The sequence below is a fragment of the Macadamia integrifolia genome, unplaced genomic scaffold (assembly GCF_013358625.1).
Source record: "Macadamia integrifolia cultivar HAES 741 unplaced genomic scaffold, SCU_Mint_v3 scaffold_185A, whole genome shotgun sequence".
Taxonomy (NCBI): domain Eukaryota; kingdom Viridiplantae; phylum Streptophyta; class Magnoliopsida; order Proteales; family Proteaceae; genus Macadamia; species Macadamia integrifolia.
This window is the reverse complement of record NW_024870633.1, coordinates 83076-109110: the sequence shown is the minus strand read 5'-3', so window position 1 is coordinate 109110 and position 26035 is coordinate 83076. Positions and strand designations below refer to the sequence as shown.

At 37.3% G+C, this 26035-nt stretch overlaps 2 protein-coding genes and 1 pseudogene across 2 annotated transcripts in view; all 3 read left to right on the top strand.

Moving 5' to 3' along the window:
• The window catches only part of LOC122071063 (threonine--tRNA ligase, mitochondrial 1), a 28384-nt gene extending 11413 nt beyond the window's left edge, over positions 1-16971 (top strand). Inside the window, exons 13-21 of the mRNA XM_042635329.1 lie at positions 6287-6381; positions 8016-8048; positions 8132-8218; positions 8937-9029; positions 9680-9772; positions 9975-10196; positions 14563-14634; positions 15680-15751; positions 16543-16971. Coding sequence (XP_042491263.1) covers positions 6287-6381; positions 8016-8048; positions 8132-8218; positions 8937-9029; positions 9680-9772; positions 9975-10196; positions 14563-14634; positions 15680-15751; positions 16543-16638 — 863 coding nt within the window. The 3' untranslated portion in view covers positions 16639-16971. The remainder of the gene's footprint in view (positions 1-6286; positions 6382-8015; positions 8049-8131; positions 8219-8936; positions 9030-9679; positions 9773-9974; positions 10197-14562; positions 14635-15679; positions 15752-16542) is intronic.
• LOC122071064 (protein LEAD-SENSITIVE 1-like) overlaps positions 1-26035 on the top strand; it is a 64549-nt gene that overhangs the window by 30890 nt on the left and 7624 nt on the right. The window lies entirely within an intron of this gene.
• On the top strand, positions 19505-22752 carry LOC122071066 (annotated as a pseudogene).

Genomic DNA, 26035 nt, shown 5'->3' with positions numbered 1-26035 from the left:
TTATAAGTGATCTTTTTTTTTTTTGGACTCTGAGGCAGCATTGCTTTGTAAGCATGGTGCTTACTGTTGAAATCTATGAACTTTGTGCTTGATTGCTTGATTTCTACCATTTTAAACTGGACTTGATTGGCCGATTCAATTTCTGGGAGCCTGTATATGCTGCTCAACAGAATCCTGAAACTAACCGCATGCATGGATGAACTTAACAGTGTAGTAGTAATTGGGTGAAACCTTGATTCTTTTTCTGATTGACCCCATCCTGCATAGAATTTCTATAACTATTGGTAGGATTTTCATTTTTGTTGGGGATGGTAATTCGTGTATCACTTGCAGTTTGAATGTGCATAACTTCTGTTAAACAGTATATCCTAGGGGAGTTTTAGTCTTACTTATTAGATGGGAAGGGTATATTTGTAATTTGTGTACAAGAAAAAGGGTATATTTGTAATTTTCGTACAAGAAAAAGGGTATAGTTGTAACTATATTATATTGTCCTTGTTTGTAATTTGGCACTTATTATGTTATAAGTAGGTGGACCTAGGTCATGATTGGAGGTATTCTGGATCCTATCATGGCTCTAGAGTTCTCCCTTTTTCTCTCTATCGTATTGTGTCCCTTCTTTCTTCTTCTTCCTCTTTTCTCTTGTAGGTACTGGTTTACAGGTTTTATATTGTTACATGGTATCAGAACGGGTTCTGATCCTATTACGAATATGATAGCAAGTACCAAGAACCATTGTTGCATCCTGGTTGGAAGAATCTTGTGGATGCCTTGTTGAATCTTTAGACGTGGTCTTGATTGACTTACCCCAATGAAAGGAGCTTGTGTGGTGTCATTGGGTGTACATTGTCAAATATCTTCTTGATGGATATGATGAGCAACTGAAAGTTTGCTTGGTTGCCAAAGGTTACAGTCAAAATTATGGAGTTGACCCCTTTGAGACATTTCCCATTGGTTTGTTTCAACTCTGTTTGTGTGTCATATCCTTCGATGTTAATCTTGATTGGCCTCTATTTCAGCTTTATATAAGGAATGCTTTTCTATATGGTGATCTTGAGGAGGAGGTGTATATGGACCAATCTCCTAGGTATGTTGCTCAAGGGGAGAATGCACCAAAGATTTGCCATCTTCACAAGGCTACTTATGGGTTTAAACAGTCCCTTCGTGCTTGGTTTGATAAATTCAGTAATGTCACTAGCGATTATGGGTTCATGCAGTGCTTCTCTTATCATTCTGTATTTGTTCGTCATCATGGGTCTAAGGTTGTTATTCTTGTTGTATATGTTGATGATATTATTATTTTTGGTGATGATTCCTATGGGATTAAGGATGTCAAGGTGTATTAGCATCAACATTTTCAGATGAAGGGATGCTCAGATACTTTTTATGGATTGAGGTTGTTTGTAGTAAGAAGGGTGTAAGTTTGTCTCAAACGAAGTATGTGTTTGATCTTCTATTTGAGACTAGCATGTTGGGTTCTATGCCGGTGGATAATCCTATGGATCTTTATCTGAAGCTTGTGGCCTATGATGACAAAGAGTTTGCGGATAAACATTAGTATAGGCAGTCGTTACTTGACTAGATTTTTCATTTATTGTTAGTGTTATTAGTTAGCTTATGGAAAATCCCAAGTAGGTTCATTGGGATGCTGCTGTTGCATTTTAAGATACCTTAAAGGTGCACCCGGGAAGGCCTTATTTATTTGCGTCATATTTATACTGATATTATAAGTTACTTTGACATTGTGCTAGTGCTGATGGTGATCGCAGATCTACTACTCGATATTGTACGTTTGTTGGTAGTAATCTTAGTACTTGGAGGAGTAAAAACCAGACTACGATGGCTTAGTCGAGTGTAGAGGTTGAGTATAGGGTATGACACGCGGTGATGCAAATATGCACTTGTGGAGCAATCCATACCCATTTGGGTATCCGGATAGAGATGAACACGGTCCATATTGTTTTGGGTCTAGTAGGATTTTAGGAATTTACTTTATTTAGGGAGATCGTCTTTGATTTCATTTTATTCACTTTATTTTAGCAAGTTGGGTTCATGTAGAATTTAGAGTCTTAGTAGAGTCAGTTTGCTTAGTTATGGTAGTTTCCTATCTCAGTTGATTTCCTTTTTAGGTCTTTATTTTTCCATATAATGGTTGTAGCCATTGGACAAATTAGAGAATTGAAGAATGAATTAAGAATTGGTTTGATTGTGTGCCTGTGTGGCCTTGCAGCCTTTGGCTGTGTGCTTTCTTTCCCCTCATTCTTTGTGCGATTTCTCCCTCTCCCCTACAACTCTGAGACCCATTTCAGGGATTTCTTCCCTGACCCTACCGGCCCTCCATCAACTTGGTATCAGAGCCAAACGATCCCCATTCCTTCCCCTTCCATCTGTCTTCTTCTCTTCCCGTTCTTTGTTCTGGGTTCTATTGAGACTGAGAACAGCCAATAAAAAATAAAATTAAAAAATCTCTGTTCAAAACAGAGAATCGAGTCCTTCCCCTAACCCTCCTCTTGTCTTCCAACGACTCTTCTCTTTCCCTAACCACTTTAATCGAACCTCCTCCTCTTTAGGGTTCTGCCAGAGCAACAGAAAAAGAAGAAGAAGAGAAGAAGAGAGAGTAGACACAGAAAACGAACCAGAACCTCCACCGACCTCTTCTCAGTTGAAACACCCTCTCTTGGATTCTGACAACAGCCAAAAAAAAAAAGAACAGAGCAGCAGAGAGAGATGATAGAACCAGAAGAAAGAACAGAATTTCAGAGAAGAAAGAGACACAAAGAACCAGTAAAGAAACAGAAAAATTTTACATACCTGGTTTTCTCTGTGTTCTCCCCCCCACCACAGTTTGCCTCTTCAATCGGAGTCGCGACTCCGAGGAAGTCGTCGATCCCCTAGCTCCTCTGTTGCAACCCAGTTTCTTCTTCGCTGCTTCCATGTGAGAGAAGATCTTTCCTTTTTCGGTATTAAAACCCCACACCCACGATTCCTATTTTACTTTAATTAGTTCTGGTTTTTCCATACTACCTTTGCTTTTCTTCTCTAGTATAGTCGGTCCTATTTTTTACTTTGCTTTCGAGTTTTCCCCTACTCCACTTTATAAGCTTTGTTCTCTTGTTCCTAATTGACTTTCCTTATAATTCCGATTCAGCCACTTATTAAGGAATTTCAATTTGATTACAAGTTTACCACTGTTGTCACAATCTTCCATATATTTACTATTTTTTCATTCTCTTTGAGTGTTCCCTTGCCATAGTGGGTCCATAGTGATTCCGAATAGCAAATATGGCCAATGGATCTAAATATTTTATTGAATATTCGTCAACAAATGCAATTGATACGAGAGAAGCTCGATGAGATTCAACGACACTGCATGGGCATCAAAGCCCAAGCACACTCTACCTTCAACTTCCTGATCTCAACCATTGAGCAACTGGTAGACGAGCCAGAAGATGAGTCACCAATGGTGGAGGATGAGATGCCACCATTGGAAGTAGAAGATCAACTTGTGAAAAAATTTAAATTGGTTGATCTCTTCAGTGAACCGATCGATTTTATTTTTTCGAGTCACTACTTTACCAATGAATTTCACGTCGTGGATTTCATAGCATTCGATAATGGTTTGAAGTGACTTCATACAGGCAAGAATGGATACTGATCGATTGGTGTTGATTCTTGCGTTCTACAAAACTCATGGATGAGTTTTTCTCAACGGGGGAATTGATGCAGATACACACCCGTGGAGCGATCCATACCCATCTGGGTATTCGGACAGAGATGAACCAGAACCATATTGTTTTTGGGTCTAGTAGGATTTTAGGAATTTACTTTATTTAGGAAGATCATCTTTGATCTTATTTTATTCACTTTGTTTTAGCAAGTTGGGTTCACGTAGAATATAAAGTCTTGGTAGAGTCAGTTTGTGTAGTTATGGTAGTTTCCCATTTCAGTTGATTTCCTTTTTAAGTCTTTATTTTTCTTATATAATGGTTGTAACCATTAGACAAATCAAAGAATTGAAGAATGAATTAAGAATAGGTATGAGTGTGTGCTTGCGTGGCTTGGCAGCCTTTGGTTGTGTTCTTCCTTCCCCCCCCCCTTCTTTGTGTGATTTCTCCCTCTCCCCTGTAACTGTGAGACCTATCTCAGGGATTTCTTCCCTACCCCTACCGGCCCTCCATCATGCGGTAGTTGAACTGATGTGGCTGAAATCTCTCATTCATGAGTTGGGATTTCCAATCACTAAAACTGTTGAAATGTATTGTGTTTATCAAGGTTCTATCTACTTTGCTAGTAATCCGGATTTCTATGAGTAGACTATGCACATTGAGGTCGACTGCCATTTTGTGAGGAATGTTATGCAAAAAAACTCATCTCCACTCAGTTTGTTAACTTTGGCAATCAACTTGATGGTATGTTCACTAAGGCATTGTTTAGGCCTATAGTTAGTAGTGGTTGTTAACTCTAGTTTGATGGGGATTGTTAAACAATATATCGTGGGGGAGCTTCTGTTAAGTCTTTTGCTTATTAGATGAGTTTATTTGTAATTACATTATATTATCCTCGTTTGTAATTTGACAAATGTTATGTTATAAGTAGGTGGGCCTAGGCCTCCATAAGAGGTATTCTGAATCCTATGGTGCCTCTGGGTTCTCCCTCTCTCTCCATCTTGGCCTAGGCCATGATGAGTTCAATCTTTCATCTTCTTTTAGGTACTGGTTTAGAGGTTTTATATCGTTACTACTTCACAATTAACCCCTAAAAGTAGCAGGAGGTGCGCTACTTTTATAGTTCATTGGATTTATGTTGGCCTTGCCTGATATACTCATGGTTTAAGATCTCTCGCCCCCCATCTCGCTAATCCAAAAAAGAGAGATCTCGCCAGATCTCGCGGAGATCATGTATTTTTTCGCAGTCGATTCGGTGGTTGGTCTTAGTGGTCATGTCTTTGTAGTCCTTGAAACTAGGTATTTGCCCTATTTAGGACATCTAAACACAATGGAAACATCAGTTTTTTAAAAATCAGACTTAAAATGGTACTTTGACTTCGTACCCTATGTAAGTAGTCTTCGACTCTTCGGACCCTAGGCTAATATGCTCTATTCCACAGTCCACATTCCACAATCAACACATGGCACACCATAATCTTAAGAATTTAAAAGACATTATAGATAATTACTTAATTGATTAACAATTAACATTGATGACTGATGAGTCACATTAACATACATTTGAAAATTTGAAATGACATAAGATAAGCTATTGATGATGTTTCGATGAAAAAAAAAATGGGTTTGAGAACATTTTTTTTTATCTAAAATGGTTCTTGAGAAGAAAGTAACTTCAAATATGGATGAGGAGGTAATATGCTCTACTCTTTACGCTTCAATAAGTGTAGGAATGAAGATCCTCAAGAAAAAGCACTAAAATTCTTACCCCTTAGTGTTTTTTCTTCAAAAGAGTAGAGAGGAGAGATCTGGTGAGATTTGGCAAGATTTTGGTTAGATTTGGTGAGATTTGGCAAGATCTTGATGAGTTCTCGGCGTGATATTGTCGTTTTTCAATCTTGCCTGCGATCTTGTCTCGCTAATCTAAAAAAAGAGATCTCAGCGAGATCTCGCCGAGATCTTCAACCATGGATATACTCAGTTCATTTTCTAGTAAGGTTCTTATTCATTAGGAGAAAAAACCTAAGAGGGGGGACCATAAATTTTTAATCTGTGGATTTTAATTCTGGTTTTTCAGATAGTCTTCCATCATATGAATGGATAAGCACTGAATACAAAATTCTATTTTATTGATAAGTTGGGTTTGTCCTGGTCAGTTTGATAAAAATTATGGTATATATAAGATGACAAGATTTAGTTGCTCCTTTGTTTACCTTTCAGTCATGATGCAATACTATATGAGCAATATGGTGACATGCATTATTTTACCATGCTAGTATGCACATCCTTTTGATTGTCTAACTTGATAGTATGTTTATGTGCATGAAAAATATTTCTTTTTCCCTTTGGTAATATGCAGTGTTGATATCTAGTTCCCTTTTTCTTTTCTAAATATTGAAAAAATCATAGGTCCAAGTGTTAAAATGTTCCATATATAGTGATGTTAGAAATAATGTAGACAAAAGCACCTTATTCTGTTTTGGCCTGAATCCTAATCTTATCCTTTCTTCGAGACTTCTCTAATCTCATTTCTTTATATCTTTATTTATTGCTGTTTGCCAATATCTCTCTCTGTCTTTTTCTGCCACGTTTATCTTTACTATTTATGGATGATACTCTAGAATTACCTCTACGCATTGCTGATTTTGGAGTTCTGCATCGGAATGAGGCTAGTGGTGCTCTTACTGGGTTAACACGTGTCAGGAGATTCCAGCAGGTACTGTTATTAGTGTGGTTTTTAAAAGTTTATGGTGGTACGTTTGGATTGATATTGGTTTTTTTTTTTTTTGGATTGTTTACTATTATTATTATTATTATTATTTCCTCATTGTGAGTCAAAACTGTTGCTTTTTCTAATGGATCACTGCTACGTACGTTACCTAAGATCATTTCAATTTTCAATACTACTACTACTATTACTATTATTATTATTATTATTATTATTATTATTATTATTATTATTATTATTATTATTTCCTCATTGTGAGTCTTAACTGTTGCTTTTTCTAATGGATAACTGCTGCGTACAGTAATTAAGATCATTTCAATTTTCAAGAATAGGAACCAGCATAATCTTCATATGATAGTCAAAACTTTGTTCAGTTGAATGTCCAATTTTTTTGTTATTCATAACTGAACCAATTTGGCTTTCCTTCACTTGTTGCACATTGCTGTTACTCCTTGGTCCTTGCAAATGTGTTCATTTCTCTAATTCTATCCTTTCTAAGAATCTTAACATTCTCATATTGCCTCAATTCAATTTAAAGAAGCCTCATCCCCACCATGGTTTCAAAACTCGGGATCAGTCCATGCCTATACCGATCTGGATTGCCCTAGATCGAACCGTATTGGATGGATTCACCTCTGCATTTTAATTAAAATAATTTTTTTATTTCCATTTTACCCTTATACCTTACCAGTGGATCAGTCAAGGCTGACACCAATCTGATCCAGCCAATCCAATCCGAGTTTTAATACCATGATTCCCACTGCTTGGTCTCCTTCACAAAAATCCAGCTCTTTATTCCACTGTAGTTAACACAAATCTTCTATTAAGTAAAAGAAATAATTTTTTCACTACTTCATATGGAATTCTTCTTCTTCTTCTTCCTTTTTTTTTTTTTTTTTTTTTTTTTTAATACCTTGAAATTGCATGATGTTGCTCCTTATTCTTGCAGCATATATTGGTCATCTTTGCATTTTGTCAAATCATACCACTTTACTTTCCTTCATCTTGTCACCAATTGTTTCTAGTCTTAAGGATATGTATTTACTTTTGGTCAATGCATTTCTTTTCATTCTCGTATTTTATCTTATTAATTCAACATCCTCATCATCGTATATTTTCTTCTTCATAAAGGTGGCTAGTTTTATTGCTTCCTTATGAATTTATCATTTAGTTTTAATGAAAATGTATCAATCAACCAAATCCATAGATCACCCCCTCTTCATCCATTCTACTTTAATTATGTGCCCATGTTAATTTTCTTTTCCTTACTGATGATTAAACCATGATGATGAAATCAAGGATTGAGATCTCAGTTTTGGACCTGGTTTCGGTCAGGCCTGAAACCAATATGTCTCAGATCTCTTTTCGAGGTTTCAACACTGTGTTTCAACCCTGTGCCTCCTTGGGTTGAAACCCAAGGTTGAATCTTGGGTTTCAACCATGGGCTTTGTTTTTGCCAGGCCCAAAACTGAGACAGCTTGGAGATTTCGGTTAGTTTTGACCAAGATTTAGTTCCATGGACTCGTTAATATTTCATCCATGATCGTTTTTTTTTAAACAGTATTATCATATGAGTTTTTTATTGAATTTATTAAGTCTGACACGCCTTCATTCTCCTACAGGATGATGCTCATATCTTTTGTAGGGAGTCTCAGGTGACTTTAAGTTTGTTGATGTCAGCGTCTACTTACAAATGAATCTTATTTTATTGTAATTACTGCTTTTGATTGATTTTCAGGTAAAAGATGAAGTGAGGAGTGTCTTGGAGTTTATAAATTATTGCTATGATGTATTTGGGTTCACATTTGAGCTGGAGCTATCAACGGTATGAAAATTTGTCCTTTTCTTTCCCTTGTGCATATTTTTTAACTTACAATTGATTAGAAAGATCTGTTATGCTACTGGTGATTTTTTTCGTTTAACTGCTTGATCTTTTATTCATTTACAGTCATGTTCATTGCATTCATGCCTTAAGGACTAGTTTCCATTTCAAATGTTTCTATATTAATAATTGCTTTCTTTTAGGAAATTTTACTTATTCACCATTTACTTGACTAGCTTTTGGGAATTTCCTCCACCTCTTGTAGGTCAGCTTATTCCCAATCAGTTTCCTTTTTCTCTTCCTATCCATCTTTTGTGGAATAGGCCTATTATTCAAAGCTCTCTCTCTCTCTCTCTCTCTCTCTCTTTGTTTGTGCATGTGTACACTTGCCAAAAATTTCTCGACTTGAGATTTCATGCAGAGACAGTTCAGATATAATATTGCTACATTCTTGTACCTTACAAAATTGTGCACTAGTTTCTATATGTGTATGTAGACGTATACTCGAATATAATACTTCTGATTACTACAATTTAGATACATTTTTCTTGCTTTTGTTTTTTCTCCCCCACCCATTCTCAAAAGAAAGGGTACCTATTATGCCATCCTCTTGAATCCTAATCCTCCTATATTTTGAATTGACAAAAAAGGAAGCAATATTTGATGTGAACGAATAACTAGAACTTTTCAGATCTTTAATGTCAACTCTTATGTGATGTAGCGGCCAGAAAAATACCTAGGAGATATAGAAACATGGGAAAGAGCTGAGAAAGCTTTGTCAGAGGCACTGAATGAGTTTGGAAGGCCATGGCAGGTAATATCACAACTTTTCTTCTATTTCAAAGTTGCTTGGACATAATATGCATTGTTCATCATTTTGCATAGGATATGAGTTAATTTGGCATTTGTTGAATCCAACTTCGATTCCTTGCGCTCTTTCTGGTTGTATATTAGCCTCCAGAGTCAATTTTGTTAATGTTACTATGCTTTTGTTGGTCTTTCAATTTGTGCACCCAAGCAAAGCATATTATGTATAGGCTGCTCTGCAACCCTGGTTGCCTGGGTTAAAGTTGAGTAACATGTACAGGCCATTTGTTGCCAATCCTATATTATCTAATCAAAAGGAATCCCTCAAAGAGTATCATATAATGTCTTTCTGATGCCATCACATACATCTCGAACTGGACACTTCTTTGTCTCAAAGATAACTGTGAAGACACCAAATTTAGTAAACCAAAATCCAACCTGTGAACCCTCTCTCTCTCTCCTCCACCACCCACCCCCCCCCAAAAAAAAAAAAAAAAAAAAAAAAAAAAAAAAAAAAAAAAGGAAAAAGAAAAAGAAAAAAGAAACTGCTTCCATCATGGAATTGGCATTTACAGTCTTCTACAGTTGTCCCATATATATATTATTTTTGGAATTGCTTCCTATTTATTAGCTACTTATTTGAGAAATGTTTCACAGATCAATGAAGGAGATGGTGCATTTTATGGGCCGAAGATTGACATTAGTGTTTTCGATGCTCTCAAGAGGAAATTTCAGTGTGCCACGTTACAGGTTATTGAATATTGACAAAATGCATGCTTATGCTCTCAAGTTTTTCTGTACTTACAATGAAATTTCTTCAGTTCTCTATCCAAAAAAAAGGAGAAAGCTGTTACTGACAATAGCACATTGGGTTTTAATTTTTAATTTGCACTTTTATCTAAAAAAAAAAAAATTAATTGGTCTCTAATTTATAAGGATAATTTGGTTGCAGCTGGACTTTCAGCTCCCTGCTCGTTTCAACTTGTCTTTCTCAGCAGAGGATGAAACTAAGAGGGAGAGACCTGTTATGATACACAGGGCCATCCTAGGTTCTGTTGAGCGTATGTTTGCTATACTTTTGGAGCACTACAAAGGAAAATGGCCGTTCTGGCTTAGTCCACGCCAGGCAATTGTTTGCCCTGTTTCACAGAAATCTGAACCATATGCCCTGCAGGTATGGAGAATCAGTAATAGATCTACTGGATATTCTTTTGAACTTTCTTAGTTTTCTTATTCAGTGTTTGTCATCTTGATTACGAGAACAGCATAAACTGTATTTTTTCTTTATTGTATCTCTTTCTATTTTATTTTCTGCTATTGCCTGATTGAGGTCTAACTTTGGTACTCTCTCTCGGGCTTGGTCACTTAATAGAGCTTAAAAATTTTATCCAAGGAGATCAATAAATGCATGGATGTGCTTATGATAAATATAAAATACAGTTTTGATGCATAAAACACCTTATTATGTGATATGTAAATATATATATATATATATAGGCTTAATGTAAAAAAATAAAATAAATAAATAAAGAGATCTACAACTTTACCATCTTTTCTCGCAAATTTGTTTTACTTCATTATTTAAGCATTGTAAATCCATAGAACTTGTTGAAGTGGTTAAGATTAGGGTCGTATATATGTTAGATGATTTCCTCCATTTTGTATCGAAGAGAAAAACAAGTTTCCAAGGCCTTAGGTTACTCTCAGTTCCATATCTCACTTGGTTTATGTTTTGCAGGTTTAAAGGAGGCGTGCTAAGTGTATCTTACTTATATCGGACCGTAACTGACTGTATCAGTTCTGTTACTAACTGTATCAATGCATATCGGTCAATACTAGGGGGGTCAATCGATCGGTTTGGTCCTGTTTCGATTGGGATGAATCGGTTTTGGTGTGAGAATGGGTGAATCCAAAACAAAACCAATAAGGGAAGGTTGAGTTTCGGTTTGATTTTCTCTTATTGGTTTGATATTTGGTTCGGTCTGGTTTGGGTTTGGTTTATATATATATATATACATACATAATTATGGGGATAAAACATGTTTTTTTTTTTTTTTTTTATGGTTTTTGGGTTGGTATCGATTTTGATCAAGTTTTCCATGTTTAGTGTGGTTTTCAGTTAGCCCGGTGCAGTCCAGTTTTGAGCCTGTTCCACAATACCCTAAACTGAAGTTGGCCCAATAAGGAAGCGGTTCATTTTGGATTTTTTACTGTTGACAACCGGTTCAGTTTAGGTTTTGAGACCTTTAGTCGATACAATTTTTCTTTTTGAAAAATATCATATCGAAACCCTCCGATACTGATACTTATCACCTGATACAATACTTACAAACACTTAAAAACCCTGATTTTATCTTGTTAGTCATCCACGTCTTAGTTTAAAGGGTTCGTCTATTTGTAACCAAACAGGTTAGAAACATAATTTTTAACCAGACTTTATATGGCTCTTAACATAACTGGTTTCTTAACATATGGGTTGGTTACACACAGATTTTGTTACTGGACATTATATGCCCCTCAACATAACTGGTTTCACTTTTAACATATGGGTAAATGATGTAGTCATATGTAATAGTGTCAAATGACTATGATTCCTTGATTTATAAGGTAGAAAGGGAATTACACATCGCAACCAATCCAATCCTCCCTCTTCTCTTTCAATTTCTCTTGTTTGAACCGCACAATGTTCCTTTGTTGCAATTTGCAAAGGAAAAAAAGCCAGAGCGTACAATTACAGTGTAAGATTGGAGGAAGAGAGGCTGAGGGTGGAAGGGACAATGACTTGTGCAATTGTTCCTCTATTTCTTCTCTTTCGTTGCCATTCATTGAGAAACTCTTTCTACCATGACCATTGCCATATGTAGAGGACATAGTCTTCGAAGTTGAAGTCAAAATTGATGGAATGGTGTGAGACAGGGGATATGGAAGTCAAAATTGATGGAATCTTCAAGCCGTAGAAAAATTCAGGTAGCTCTTTGATAATATGGATGTAGTCTAGAATGTGATGACGAACTCCATATGCTCAATCTCAAGGTCTTCAGATGTATCCATGAGGTCATCTTCTAGCACGTTCTCTACTTGCTCTTCTTCGATCGTAGGCTCTTAAAGTCCTCTGTCCCTGTCGTTCACAGTCTCCTCAATGGTTTCATCAACCATTACTTCAATCTTAAGCTCTTTAGGATCTTCCTCTTGGCAGTTCACAGTCATCATAGTTGTCGTAGTGTTAAGTTCCTCAATCTCAACCTCATTGTCTGTTGTGGCAACCTTGTTGCTTTTGAATTCTTCCACATGAGTCTCGTTGATGGGAACATCAATGACTAGCTTTTCCTTGACAATAGTAATTGCTGGAATTTCTTCAACACTAACCTCAACTTCTGACTCTGGTTCACTGGTTGGAGGTTTCCTCTCATGTTGCTCCTTTTTAATTTGTTGCAACATGGTGGCCATATGGTTAAACAATTCCTTCATGCTCTCGTCACCTGTGGGTGGCTTTTGGAGACCTGTAGAAGTATTCTGATGGGACTCTTGTAGAGGAAAGAGACTTCTTTGGACATATGCAAGGAGGTATTGGGTCGCTAACTCGTACTTCATCTCTTCCCAAGTCCTAGGCTCATGTCCTCGAATTCGAAGTCGCTTTTCATGGACTCTCCACCATTCTCTAGCACAACCAATCAATCGGGAGTAAGAAATTGAAGTTTTTATGTCTCTGTCAAGTTATAGTAGTCAAAATACTCCTCCAAAGAATCTATCCAATCAACGACTGTGCATATATCCCTTTCTCTAGCAAAGTAACGAACTTCTAGAACCATCTTTGGTTGGGCTCTGATACCACTTAATGCAGGAGTAGATTACAAGTGAACTACCTCAGCAGTTTATAATCCCAAACAAGACAAATAGAATCACGAAACAAGGGAATAAAACCATCAAATAAACCCCCAAGGATATAATAGCAATGCAGGAGCAAAACCAGCCCAAAACCCAACCCGATAGGAGAGAGAAAGACCTGCTATAGAGCTGGAGAGAGAGGTGCCGCTAGGTCTGTAGGGATCTAATTGTGCTGCAAATTTGATCGATTGTAGGGCCTAGGGAGGGTACAAAAACCCCCGAGTTTGAAGAACTTCTGACGGCTGGTTGTTAAGTTATGAACTTTCTTGATTTTCTGAACCTAGGAGAGAATTTGTCAGAATTTTGCAGTGACAACAGCTTGTCTACTTCAGATGACCTTTAGAGAGGATTGATTTGTCCTCTTAGAGTGTAGAACCAGTCCCCCGAAGGATCTGCAGATCAGATCTCAGACTTGGGCAGCAAGGGAGGTCGAATGGCTTCAGGAACAGGAACTTCTTGATGGTTGATTCTGAATTTGAAGGCTTTGACAGGTCTGAAACTTCTTTATGAATTAGTAACAGTAAAACAGAAACAACGAAGGAAATTGAATGCTTAAACAAAGAAGAAACAAGGGAAGTAATAGAGGGGTGGCTTTCTCAGCCCAAGCTTCTCACCCACAACTATCCCGGCTGTTCTAAGCAATTGACTGCAATTTTCTTTATTCAAATCTCTAGTTATGAGTACATAAACTCCTTTATTTATAAAGGGCAAAATAGCAATCAAACTATAACTAGGAGCTAGTTTCTAAATAGGACTAGACCCTCCTAGTACAACTAGGACTAGAACTCCAACATGGAGTAGGACTAATTAACCAGTCATTCACTATTAGGGAAACCTAAACTGAAATAACAAAGGAAATAGACTAAAAACAAGACTCTAACTAAACTGATAAATTAAATTCCGTTTTCCTACATTCTACCCATATTTTAGGCTCATTAAAGTGGCCAATTTCAAAGAAAACCCATGGGATCAAAGGCTCAACACATACATAACCCAACCCAAGGCTTATTTGTAATAAAATGAACCCATTAAGTGACTTATCTACATCAAATATCTTCGGTTCTGAGTTTTATCCTTTTCTTTGTCAAAGATTACAAGTGAAATGATCTATTAATCCCCGAGGTGGCGAAGGGATTGGGCATCTAATGTTGGACAAGAAAAAGAGGTGTAACTTCAGTTGTAACCACCTCGGTTACAAACAGATTTTCCCTTAGTTAAATACTGTTTTCCTTAATTTAATTCCCGTTCTTTGAGAGAAATATCTACTCGATTCTGAGATCTGGCCCAATATTGTGGTATGAACTGACCTATCAACCAATCCCCTAAATAGGTGGGCCAACCTGTAACCCACTCTTCAAAGTCTCGAACTCTGTCTCGAACTCATTGAATTAGTTGGCAGGTAGTCTGACCTGAGGGTTGGTCAGGTGACCCAGAAGGACCTCCAACATACCGGAATCCGGAACATGTGGATGCATTTCTGGCATCTTTAAGATCTCCTATGAAGGTACATAGACTACCAGGAGTAAGGTAGTTCCATGGCCAAGATGTATGTGGGTAGCTATCATTATTTTTCACTGTGTATTCAATGTCTGAACTATTTGTATGATCTAGAATTCTTAGTGATATTATTTCACTTGGCTGATATATTTTCATAGGTACGGGATAGCATTCATCAAGCGGGTTATTATGTTGATGTTGATACCACTGATAGAAAGATTCAGAAAAAGGTACATTGACTTATTATTTACTCATTAGGTGAAGGCGGGTCTAAATTTACTTCATTTTGTTGCAACTTCAAAATCTTCTATTGACTCCTGTTTCCATTGCTGATTCTGTTTTCTGCATTTCTTGCCTTTTAATTCCTAAACAAATATAGATACTGATGAGAATATTTGTCCAGACTGTTGAAAAGTGAAAGTGGAAGGTCCCAAAAATGTTTCTGAAATACTTGAGTGTAGTAGATACGACAATTTAAGGGTGCCAATGTTTTTTCTTAAATGTACACAATTGAGCAAGGATGGATTTTTTCCCTTCCTTTTCTCCCCTCTGATAAGTGTAAAGAAGAATTCCATGGATCAAATTTTGTTTAGAATTTCATTCAGAATCCCCCCCCCCCCGCCGGATTCCCTCACAAGATGTGATTTTCACTTGGGAGAGAGATTATTATTATTATTATTATTTTGGGATGGGGGGTGGGGTGGGGTTGGGTAGGTAAGTTTGAAAAAGAAAAAAAAAATTTTAAGACAAGGAAATTTGGTTGAGTTTGTTCATCTGCATGTTTGTGCTAATGTGCGAATATTCTTATGATGCAATTCATCTCATATAGCAGATTTTATAGAACAAAGCTAACCCACCTTGCATTTTGAATATTATTCCTCATTTATTGATGAAGTGCTCCTCCTACAGTACAGGCCTTCAATCTTATGTAGGTGTAGAGTTACAAAACATAAAACAAACAGGGTTTCCGATTGATTAGCTGGATTTGTGCGTAAGGGGTGCCTTGGAGGCTCTATACTGCTTTTGATATGTAGAACCCTAATTATGATCAAGCTGTTGAAAAAGTCTTGTCACTTCTGATTGGCAGATTGTGGATCATAATGTTTAGTGATATTTTACCCCCATTCAGACTGCGGATCTAAACACTGCCGCAAAAATATTTTCCCACCTTTTATTTACAAAACCCCACCTCCCTTTTCGTCGCTCCCCTTTCTTTTCTAAATGGTGTTCAAGGCATCTTTCATCTCATCCAAGTACTTGATGGGCTCTTTGTAGGTACGAGAAGCTCAATTGGCACAATACAACTATATCCTGGTTGTTGGCGAGGAAGAAGCAAACACTGGACAGGTTTTATCCCACCACCCTTTCCTTTCATAATGTTGGTTTATTAATATAATGATTCAATAGATGTGTGTCTGTCTGTAACATATTAATGTGGTATGGGTTGTTTGTGTTGCTCACAATGAACATTTTGGAGGAAGGTGCCAACATGACTGGCTTTGATGCCTAACAATGTGTATGTTTTAAGATATTACTTGCATTGATATCTTTAGTGATTTTCACTTCATTGATGGATTTGCATGTTGCATGGTGCATCTAGGAATCATTAGGGCAAACCAATTTGCCATATCATTTCTGTGTATCCCTACTGTTTAATTTTATACCTTGGTTCTGTCAGCAGGATACGATAAGAATATTAATGAGAACTGGATTAAAGTCTAGAAGAGAACCTTCTTACTCCCATCTATAATTGAAATTTCTTCGTTCTTTTTCTTATTCTTCTTTTTTTTTTCCTTTATTTTTTTATTTTATTCTTTTTTATTCTTTTGGAAAGTATCAACTTTCTTTTTTCCATTTGGCTCATCTCTGGAAATAAAATGATAAATCACTTACATAGAATGAGGGGAGGTTAAAACTGATTTGGAGGCATGAATAGACAGTATGCTGCCTGCTAAAATGAGATGTTTCAGATAAAAATGACAGACAATTATAACTGATGACACTACTAGGTTATAGAATTCGAACAGAAACTGTACAGTGCTGAGCTAGGTTTTTCTTCAATGTATTTACATGAGCCCAATAATCTTATGGCTTGAGATTCCATGTTTTTTTTATAATATTATTTCTGATGTCTGCAGGTCAGTGTGAGGGTTAGAGATAAGGCAGATCATTCCGTCAAAAGCATGGAGGAGCTACTGAATCATTTTCAGCAAGAAGTAGCAGCTTTCCATTAGATTGATTATCCCCAACTTTGAGAAGAGACGGAATGGGCGATGGACAAGGATAAAACATATGCACAACTCCAGTTCAACCGATATAGCCATCAGTTTTTTGAAGAAGAAAAAAAAATCTTCTTATTTTTTTTTTTTAATATTTTGTATTCTGATTGGTTATTGCAATTGTGCTCACAACTTTGATGGGTGGTTATAATTTGGTGGGCTTTTACTGCATTCTCTATTTTTGTTTCTTGCCATTTTATTTTTAAGTTTTAGAACAGAGAAGTGTACGCAATCCACTGTAGTTTCTATGCAATTTTATGGGTTTTCGTTAAAAAGTTTTCAGGTGAAGATTCTTTCTCCCATAGCCATGCTTGGTATGATCTTTCATAAATTGCAAAGAGAGCAAGATGATGGCAAGCAGAATGTGTGTTGGTGCTTACAGGCAGATCAGATATTTTTTAGCCCTTTCAAATATGAGTTATTAAAAAGAAAGAAACGAAAAAAGAGACTAATGTGAATGGCCAGGTTTCTTCACCCTTCCTCAGCCTGATCCTGTTTCTTTTGTCACCCTAATTCTCTTACAGTTTTGACAACGAAAAGGCCCTTACTTTCTAATCAATGGAAACATGTTTGTGAAGTGCCTGGCTAACTTGCTGTTTTGAGATGTCTAAATTGTTTTTGTTTTTGTTTTTGTTTTGTTTTTTTTTTTTTTTTTTTTTTTTTTTTTTTTATCATCATCATCATCATCATCATCATCATCATCTATCATCTTATATTCTTTCCTTTTCTTTGGATCGCTGGAAAGTAAAGAAATTTTGTAGTTTAATGTTGAGTCAGGTGCTGGTGGTCAAGCGGTCGAAACAGCCTCTCGACATTCTTGGGGTAAGGCTGCGTAGTTCTTGCTCTCCAGACCTTGCATGTGTGGGAGCCTCGTGCACCACGTGTGGCCTTTTCTAATGCTGAGTCAGGTCCATATTAAAAATTATTGTCATGTGAGATACAGAATCGAACCTTAATCTTCAATGATGTTTGCAGTAAGAATGTCGAAACCATTCACTTCTTGCCCTTCTTGCCTGTGTTGTACAAGACAATGGTCGCAAGGAATAGTACAAGCAAGTGGAATCGGTAATGGGATCGGCCAACGCTAATTTCTGATTCATCTGGAATCAGCCTGGACCCTAGAAACGTTTCCTTGATCTGCAGGAATCAGGATCGGGCTTGACTGATTCTGGGTTTGAATCGCTGATTCAACTGATCCGATTTTAATTGTTTTAACCCTGCAAGGAATCGGGATCTGACCTTGGCACTTGAAAAACTAGAGATTACAAGAGGGTGCAAGGATATAACGGATGGCTGAAAATGCAAGTATTCATGAGCATGTGTGGGAAGTTTTTTTGATTGAATTCGAGGTTGAATTTGATATGTGACTAATTCAATTATCGAGTGGCCAAAATCAACTATCCATGCAACTCCATTAAAAATAAAATAAAATAAAATAAAAAAGTGGCTCAATATGCTAGACATTATCTGAATGGACTATGTAAGTGATTTTTTCTCTTTTATTAAAGGCTCTCTTGTGAGGAATCAGAGTTGTATTGTAGGTTTTTTCCCTTCTAGAGTAGTAACTAAGGTTTTAAAATTCGGGATCAGTCTCAACCATATTGATCTATATTGGTATCGAATTGTTTGGAATCGGATGGATTTAGCCATTTTAAATAAAAAAAATAAATTAATAGATAATTTTTTAGACATTTTTACCCTTATATTGTACCATTGAATAAGTATTAGATTAATCAAGACTCATGATTGATCTTGATTAAAATAAAAAGAAACCCTAGCGGTGTTTTTTCAGAGTACCCCAAAGAGTTCAAAGAGTTCTGTAAGCATATATTATATTTGCATGATTCAAATTAAAATCTTGCTATCACCCAAAAAAAAAAAAAAAGTCTTGCCTGAGCCTACATCCTGTCTACGCCACTAGGATCCATGTCCCTACTTGCTTTTTTCTCTCCTGTGATGTGCTCTCAAAGTTCCCTCCAATGAGTCCCAATCACAGCATATAGTACAGTAGGTTAATCATAACAGTTAATATCATATAGTAATTTCTTCTTAATTCCTAGTTATTTTCGGATTGAGTTTTTCTGTGGTGCAACAGAGCGTCTAGTGCGTATCCATTGCTCAAAAATGTCTTGGACTATATGCGACCGCCTTAAACTCCATGACTAAATATATTGACCATTAAATACACACCAAACACCCTATTGTGCTTGGAGACTCTCCTTCTCTTTTCAGTTTTAATCGTTTCCACAATTTATAGGTTGGGTTCCTAAGAGATGATCTTGTGATCTTGTTATACACATGTAGCTGCTATAGTTGGGTTCCCCATGATCCCAGATCACATTAATTACATGGGCCTACCTAGCATTGATTGAGAGTTGTACCCTCCCTCTGATACACTTCTATGGAATCCCTATCTAACGGTCATAAGATCCTAACTAGCATAAACCTTTTTCCATTGAATCATTCCCTTCATTTCTCGTGGTGTCTCTGATGTCCCTGGAAATTGTCTTCTTCTTTTCCCTCCACGGCTATCTGACAATTCAAATTCTGTTATCTGTAACTATCCCTTCTACGTTAGGATCAAAATCCTCTTTCTCATCCTTGTTTTTTCTTGTTTTGCTGTCTGCAGAACACGACACATGAACAACTTTAAGATTAACTGTCAAGGTTGGGTGGGGATTATTACATCCGGTGCATTGATCTTAAAATTGTCCATGTGTCGTGTTCTGCAGGTAGCAAAACAAGGAAAAACAGGGATGAGAAAAACAGAGGATTATTTTCCTCTACGTTGTCTCTCTCGCTTTCTCTTGAGGCTATCTGATAATTCAAACGAATGCCTTAAACCAGAGCAACTTTGAAAACCCAACTCTTTTTTTTGTTCTTCTGTTCAATCCCTCCATAAATTCTGATCTGTACCGGCTTGAATTATTGAGACCTCTTCCTTCTTCCATGAATCTTCTTTTGGGATTTCTTCTCTTTTTGGGTCTCCTTTCAATTGCTTCCATGGAAGAGAAATTTTACTCCCACCTCCTTCCTAGACCGTTAATCCTCGAATACTCTGAAGCCCAATTGAAAGGAGTGGACGTTGACGAGCTGCAGTTAAAGTGTACGAGCTGGAGGTTTGCAGTTGAGGCTAATAACCTAAATTCATGGAAGACGATCCCACCAGAATGCCCCAGCTATGTGAAGGATGACATGACAAAGCAGAGCTTACAGCTTTGATCTCGAGAGGGTTTCCATGGAGGCGAGTAGTTACGCGAGGAGCCTTCAGCTCGCTGGAGATGGGATGGATGCCTGGATTTTAGATATCGATGACACGATGCTCTCGAATCTTCCGTATTATTACGACCATGGCTTCGGGTAAGTTTCATTTTCATTCTTCAAGGTTTCACCTTTGCTTGTAAAACCAGAGTAGGTTCGATTCATAGTTGTCACGGCGTCAAATCGATCCAAGGCGGTGGAGGGGTAGCTAATCAATTTTGTGATGAATCGCCCGTTATGGCATTCCTATGGCAATCAAATCGCCCATATGTCATTTTTTATTTTTCCTATTTTCTAAAATAATTTAGTATGCTATTTTTTTGTTTCTCCTATATTCTAAAGTTATTTAGCATGCTACAAGTCTACAATATATACCTTGTAACATATGAAACTAACATTAAGCAACATCAAATCATCAAAAATCAACATAGTCCTATCAAAATTACCCTGCATTTTATAAAAAATCGACCGCCTAGTGAAATCCATGGCGGTGCCATAGCGACGCCTATTAGCCAATGGCGACCACCATTTGTGAGTCACGTAAATTGTAGCACTGTCATGAGCTTCTTTTTCTTTCAGGACGTCAAATTGCCGCCTTGGTGATGCCATGACAACTATGGTTTGACTCTTATTAGATCTGATTGATTTTGTTTCTATGAATTTTATTTAATCGAGGTGATGGGTTTTGCAAGAAATTGATTCTTTTTCACTTCTGTTTGGATGGAAATGTAGTTTGGAGGTTTTTGATTCGTGTGAGTTTGATAAATGGGTAGAAAAAGCTGCTGCTTCTGCCATAGATTTGAGTTTGAAGTTGTATAAGGAGGTCTTGTGGTTGGGATTCAAGGTCTTCTTATTAACGGGGAGGACCGAAAGCCAGAGGACTGTTACTGTTGAGAATTTAAGAAATGCAGGATTTCGGGATTGGGACAAGCTTATATTGAGGTATGGATTCTTCTTGTCGATTGGAATTTTTAAAATGATTTAACTTTAGTCATGGAACTAAAATAGATATTTCCTTTAAGTTTTTCTTTCCCCCCAATCTAAAGGGGCTCATTTGGGAGTTCCATTAGATCAATGAGCTACATATCATGCGTTTGTGCGGCAAATGGTGGTGTTTCTTCACATTAATTTAGGAATTATATGGATTATACGTGCGAACATTTAGAGGGCGGGCCGTGGCGCAACAGTAAAGTTGCTCCATTGCGACCTAGTAGTCTTGGGTTCAAGTAGGGAAAACAGCCTCTCGGCAAAGAGAAAGGGTAAGGCTGCTTACATTATGACCCTCCTAGATCCCACAATTGCGGGAGCCTCATGCACTAGGTACACCCTTTTTTCATGTGAATTTTTCTGCAGTTTGGTTCTTTCATTCTTGTTGAGCACAAAAGGTTTAACCACCACACTAGTGAAATAGAAGTCTTTACACATACCCTGAACATATTCCAAGAACCTCATTTCAGGCCTCATGTGAAAGTCTAGATTAGTTATCTATATTGTTAAGAACCCTGTTGCTTTCAAAGTATTTCTAAGCTACCAAATACTAAGGGTAGGATTTTGTCTTGGTGAAATGGAAGCTGAAACTGAATTGGCTAGTAAAAATGTTACATGAACTGTATCAGCATAAATTTGATCTGCTTACTAGATGAAATCCGGGATATAATTTACAATCTCATTGTCAATACTTAAGATTGTGACGACGATCAACATTATCAACATTATCATCTGTTGAATTGTTTTTCCTTTTGATTCTTCTATATCACTCTAAGACTTGAGTATCTCACTAATTTAAGAAACTGGCTTCTATACTTTTGTTCCTATGACAGAAGAAAACAATCAAAATGTAGAGTTATAATTTGTGAACAGAGCATGTATACTAGCTAGGACATCCTTTAATTACTGATTCATCTAGAGACACATTTGACAAGGCTGTATAATTTCCAGTTTCAATTCACTCAAAAAAAAAAAAAACCCCGATTGCAAGTCTACTTGAAATTTATGTGGAGAGTCAATGCTAGACAGGATATTAACTCCTGGCTTCTCAGTTCTTCGAACTCCCCAGAAACAAAAATTTAGAGTCTTAAGTTGCTGGCTAGCTCAGTTGGCTAGGTTTATTGATAGTCGTAGGATTGACCTGGTATCGATTCCTGTTTCACCCTCTGCATCATATGCGCTTTCCTCAGTTGCGCAGGTTTCCCATTCAATTTCCCTCAAGAAAAAAAAAAAAAAAAAAAAAAAAAAAAATTGAATTTAGTCTTAAAACCTGCCTACGGTTATGGTTTGATAGAAGTTTTCTGTTATGAGACTTGTAGGCAACTTGGTTCCCTTTGATTTTTCCAGTTGTCTTCAATAATATTGGTCTAAGATCTATTGCAAATTCATATTATCAACATGTTCCATCTGAAACTGATGTTTGAGAAATGGTTTTGTGATTAGCATTTTTGTTTTAGAAGTTCAGAAATTTTGAGGATGTAACTCTTCACACTCTTCACATCTGGTGTACTATGCTACATATCCAGGACTAGTTAATTTACAATTCCTACTTGTGCAGGGCCTTGGAGGACCATGGAAAAACTGCAACTCTATACAAGTCAGAGAAGAGGAGTGAGATGGTGAAAGGAGGACATAGGATTCTGGGGAACTCTGGAGACCAATGGAGTGATTTACTAGGTTACTCCATTTCAAATCCTTCTTTCAAGCTTCCAAATCCTATGTACTATATTCCCTGACTGAGATTCTTCATTGACAGCAGCTACTCTCGTAGAACTTCTCAATTTCCATGAACATATTCATTCCTGAAGTCAGCTATCTCACATTTGCATCAGAAAGGGACAACTGCTAGCTATTACTCTCTCTCTCTCTCTCTCTCTCTCTCACACACACACACACACATGAATGCATTTGCATTCTCCTCTAGGAACAAATTCTATTCCCATTCTGGCCTTGTGTGTAGCAGAGCTGTGAGGACGCGAATTATGCTCCATGTTCTTCAAAGCCTCAAACTGGGTGTGAAGTTAGATTCTTGCAAGCCCAGACCGTGAATTCATATCTTCTTCAGAACCAGACAAGTCCCAGACCCAGATGTACAAATTGGGAGGAAAGGGGGTAGTGCGGGGTTGCCTTATGTCCCGTTCAGGAAGGGAGGGGAGGAGAGGAGAGGAGAGGAGAGGAGAGAGAAAATGAAACCAGTTAACAGGTAAAAAAGGAGGGATATTTTGGGTATTTTAAAACAATAGGGGAGAAGAAGTAAAAGTTTAAATGTAGAGGAATATTGGAGAAAAAAAAGTTATAAGGTAGAGGAGTTTTAGTAAATATAGACCAAGTGTAGGAGTGATAGTAATTACCCCAATTTAAAACGGACAAGAAGTATTTTGATACACAAGTAAACTGTAATACCTTGCTCTTGCATCTTGTTCTATAGTACCTAATCATAGGATATCTTCCATGATATGTGGCTGTGATGCAGTGTCAATGACCAGTGAAGTGTGATCTTCAAAGTCACATAAGTGTAATTGTAAGACACTTCTCCACTTCCCATGCAAGGCCTTGGTTTCTACATGCCCCGTAGTAGGGATCCTTCTCATATGCCAATTTAAATATCAACAATTGTCATGCAGTCTATTAGTTGAAGCCCAAATTTTGTGGACAGGTAAATCATTAAGTCCATCATACTTGCATTTGAAGTTTCAACTCATTGTCATATGGCAAATAGAGCTTTGATCAAAATCCTGGGCTATGGTAGAGTGGTAATGGTATGATTTCTTTTTATTCCATGATAATCAGATGCTCCACGTGCGTCTTTTTCTACCAGTGTATATCAGCATCTTCCTTTTTTTTTTTTTTTTCTTCTTTTCGATAAACGTATATTAGCATCTCCCATACCAAGTCAATGACCACATGGAAGGAAATGCCACACAATAACATGTATAATATAGATGTATGCTACAAACATTGAGCCTTTTCCAGGATGATCCTTTTGAGTTCAGCCCACTGCATTGGGCATGGAACCCGTTGGACTCGAAGTGGATCCACACAAGTCTAGAACCCTTTTCTGACAACCATAGTCATGGAAGTACCTTCTTGGTTACAAACAAACACACCCATAATTTTTTACAAATTAGAAACATCTTTTCCCTATCAATTTCCATTCCTTGGTTTTGGATATGTATCCAAACCTTATGTGTATCATACTTCTATATGCATGAATTTTGTTTTACCCAAAAGAAAAAAAAAAAAAAAAAAAACCTCACTCAAACCTCATGTCTCCATTCTCTTCACGTTTTTTGTCACTCTTTTACCAAAACAACTGAAAAAATGGTATTTATCACTCAACCTCCTCATCTTTCCTTCATCTGTTTCATTTTCCTTCAGAGCAACAAAGTGAAAATGTGAATCTTTCATGTGTGAGCTCTCATGTCTTCTGCTATTTTTAAGTACAAGAGCTTCAGGCTAAGCCTCCCTGGCCTTTGCCCTTCCAGATTCAACTCATCCTCATGCTATTTCAAAAAGTGTTTCTGAAGAAATTGATGATTTCAGGACTTCTTTGTCTTTAAATCTCCTATGGAGCCCCAATGTATCAACCAAAAAACCCAAGAAATAAGTAATAAAAATTCTCATGTATTTTAATTTCAGTCCAAAATGAAATTTTAACCTGAATTTTTCATCCCAACCGAAGAACATATCTGAAATCTCTGCTCTAACATTATCGTCCAGTGAGAGAGTCTAGAATGGCACCTGGGAGAGCAGCTTCCAATCGTTTTAAACTCTTGGCAGTATGAGCTGACGAGCAGTCAAGGGTTCTTTATCACACCCTGCCCTTCATATGGCACAGGTATGCGGCACTAGAACTTCCAATCCAATCAGCCAACCAATACCCAAGATCCCGGATGCGGCATAGTAACCAACCCACCTATGACAAGACTACTAAATTAGAGTATACATAAAAATTTATAAAAATCATATGATACACGTGGTGATCAGCTACATTGATATATATATTTATATATATAGATATATATATAATGTTACAGGCCCATTGAATAAACTCCACAGGTTACAATAAATATAACATACATCTTACCATTATCTACAGTATAATATTCAATGTACCATCGAAGCCTTTTCTACAAGTACTCAATACATATGTCTCCATATCCAAACAAGTCACCTGATCATCTCTGCTCCAGCTCAACACCTAGGGATGAGTAAGAATGAGGGGTGAGCATGGGCATGCTCAGTGAGGGGTGGGTCATACAAGCACACATACAAAAAATCATAGATAATATACCACAACTTCACAGTATCTCAAGTCCATATCACCAGCTCATAATGTAGCATCCACCTGATTTAGTTATTAATCTAATTCCATTCTAATTACTAAGTCTCATCCTATGAGTATAAGTGTTATAAGTAACGTAGGTGGCATTCCCTACCTTGTACGTTGGGCCTTAAGAATACAAGCTCATTACAGGCAGGAGCCAGCCAATCTCGGTTAGAGCCTCGGTCCCTCGGCTAACCCCTAAATAGTAACCCCTAACACATGGTCCCGATCAGAGCCTTGGTCCCCCATGTATCCGACAACCATGCGTACAGTACGTCATACCATGTTGTGCCCTCTCAGGATACGGTACATCATATTTTGGCATAGTAGTCCTACATGACATACCACCGAGTGGGATTAGCCAATACCTGACCCCCTATTGGCAAGGGGTTATAGCACTAGGGATGTGAGCCTAACCATATGCATCTATATGCATTCATAGCATCCAAACATACAAATATGGCCATAGGTGTAAGACTGATCTCTGAGTCCACGGTACTGGACAGAACCTCGGTCACACCGTGCCACAGACCGTCAATATTACACCCAACACCACACAACTATCATACTAAGCATCTACAAAACCACGATCACATCCATGTCGGTAAAAACATGCAAAATTTCATAATCTTTATATAAATAGTTGTACTGCATTGTTACAATCCAAGATACATGTAATCAAAGCAGAGAAAAGAGAAAATAAGAGAAGAGAGAGAGAGAGAGAGAGAGAGAGATGCGATCAAAAGACTCCCAAAAAGAGAAGTAACCTGCGATCAG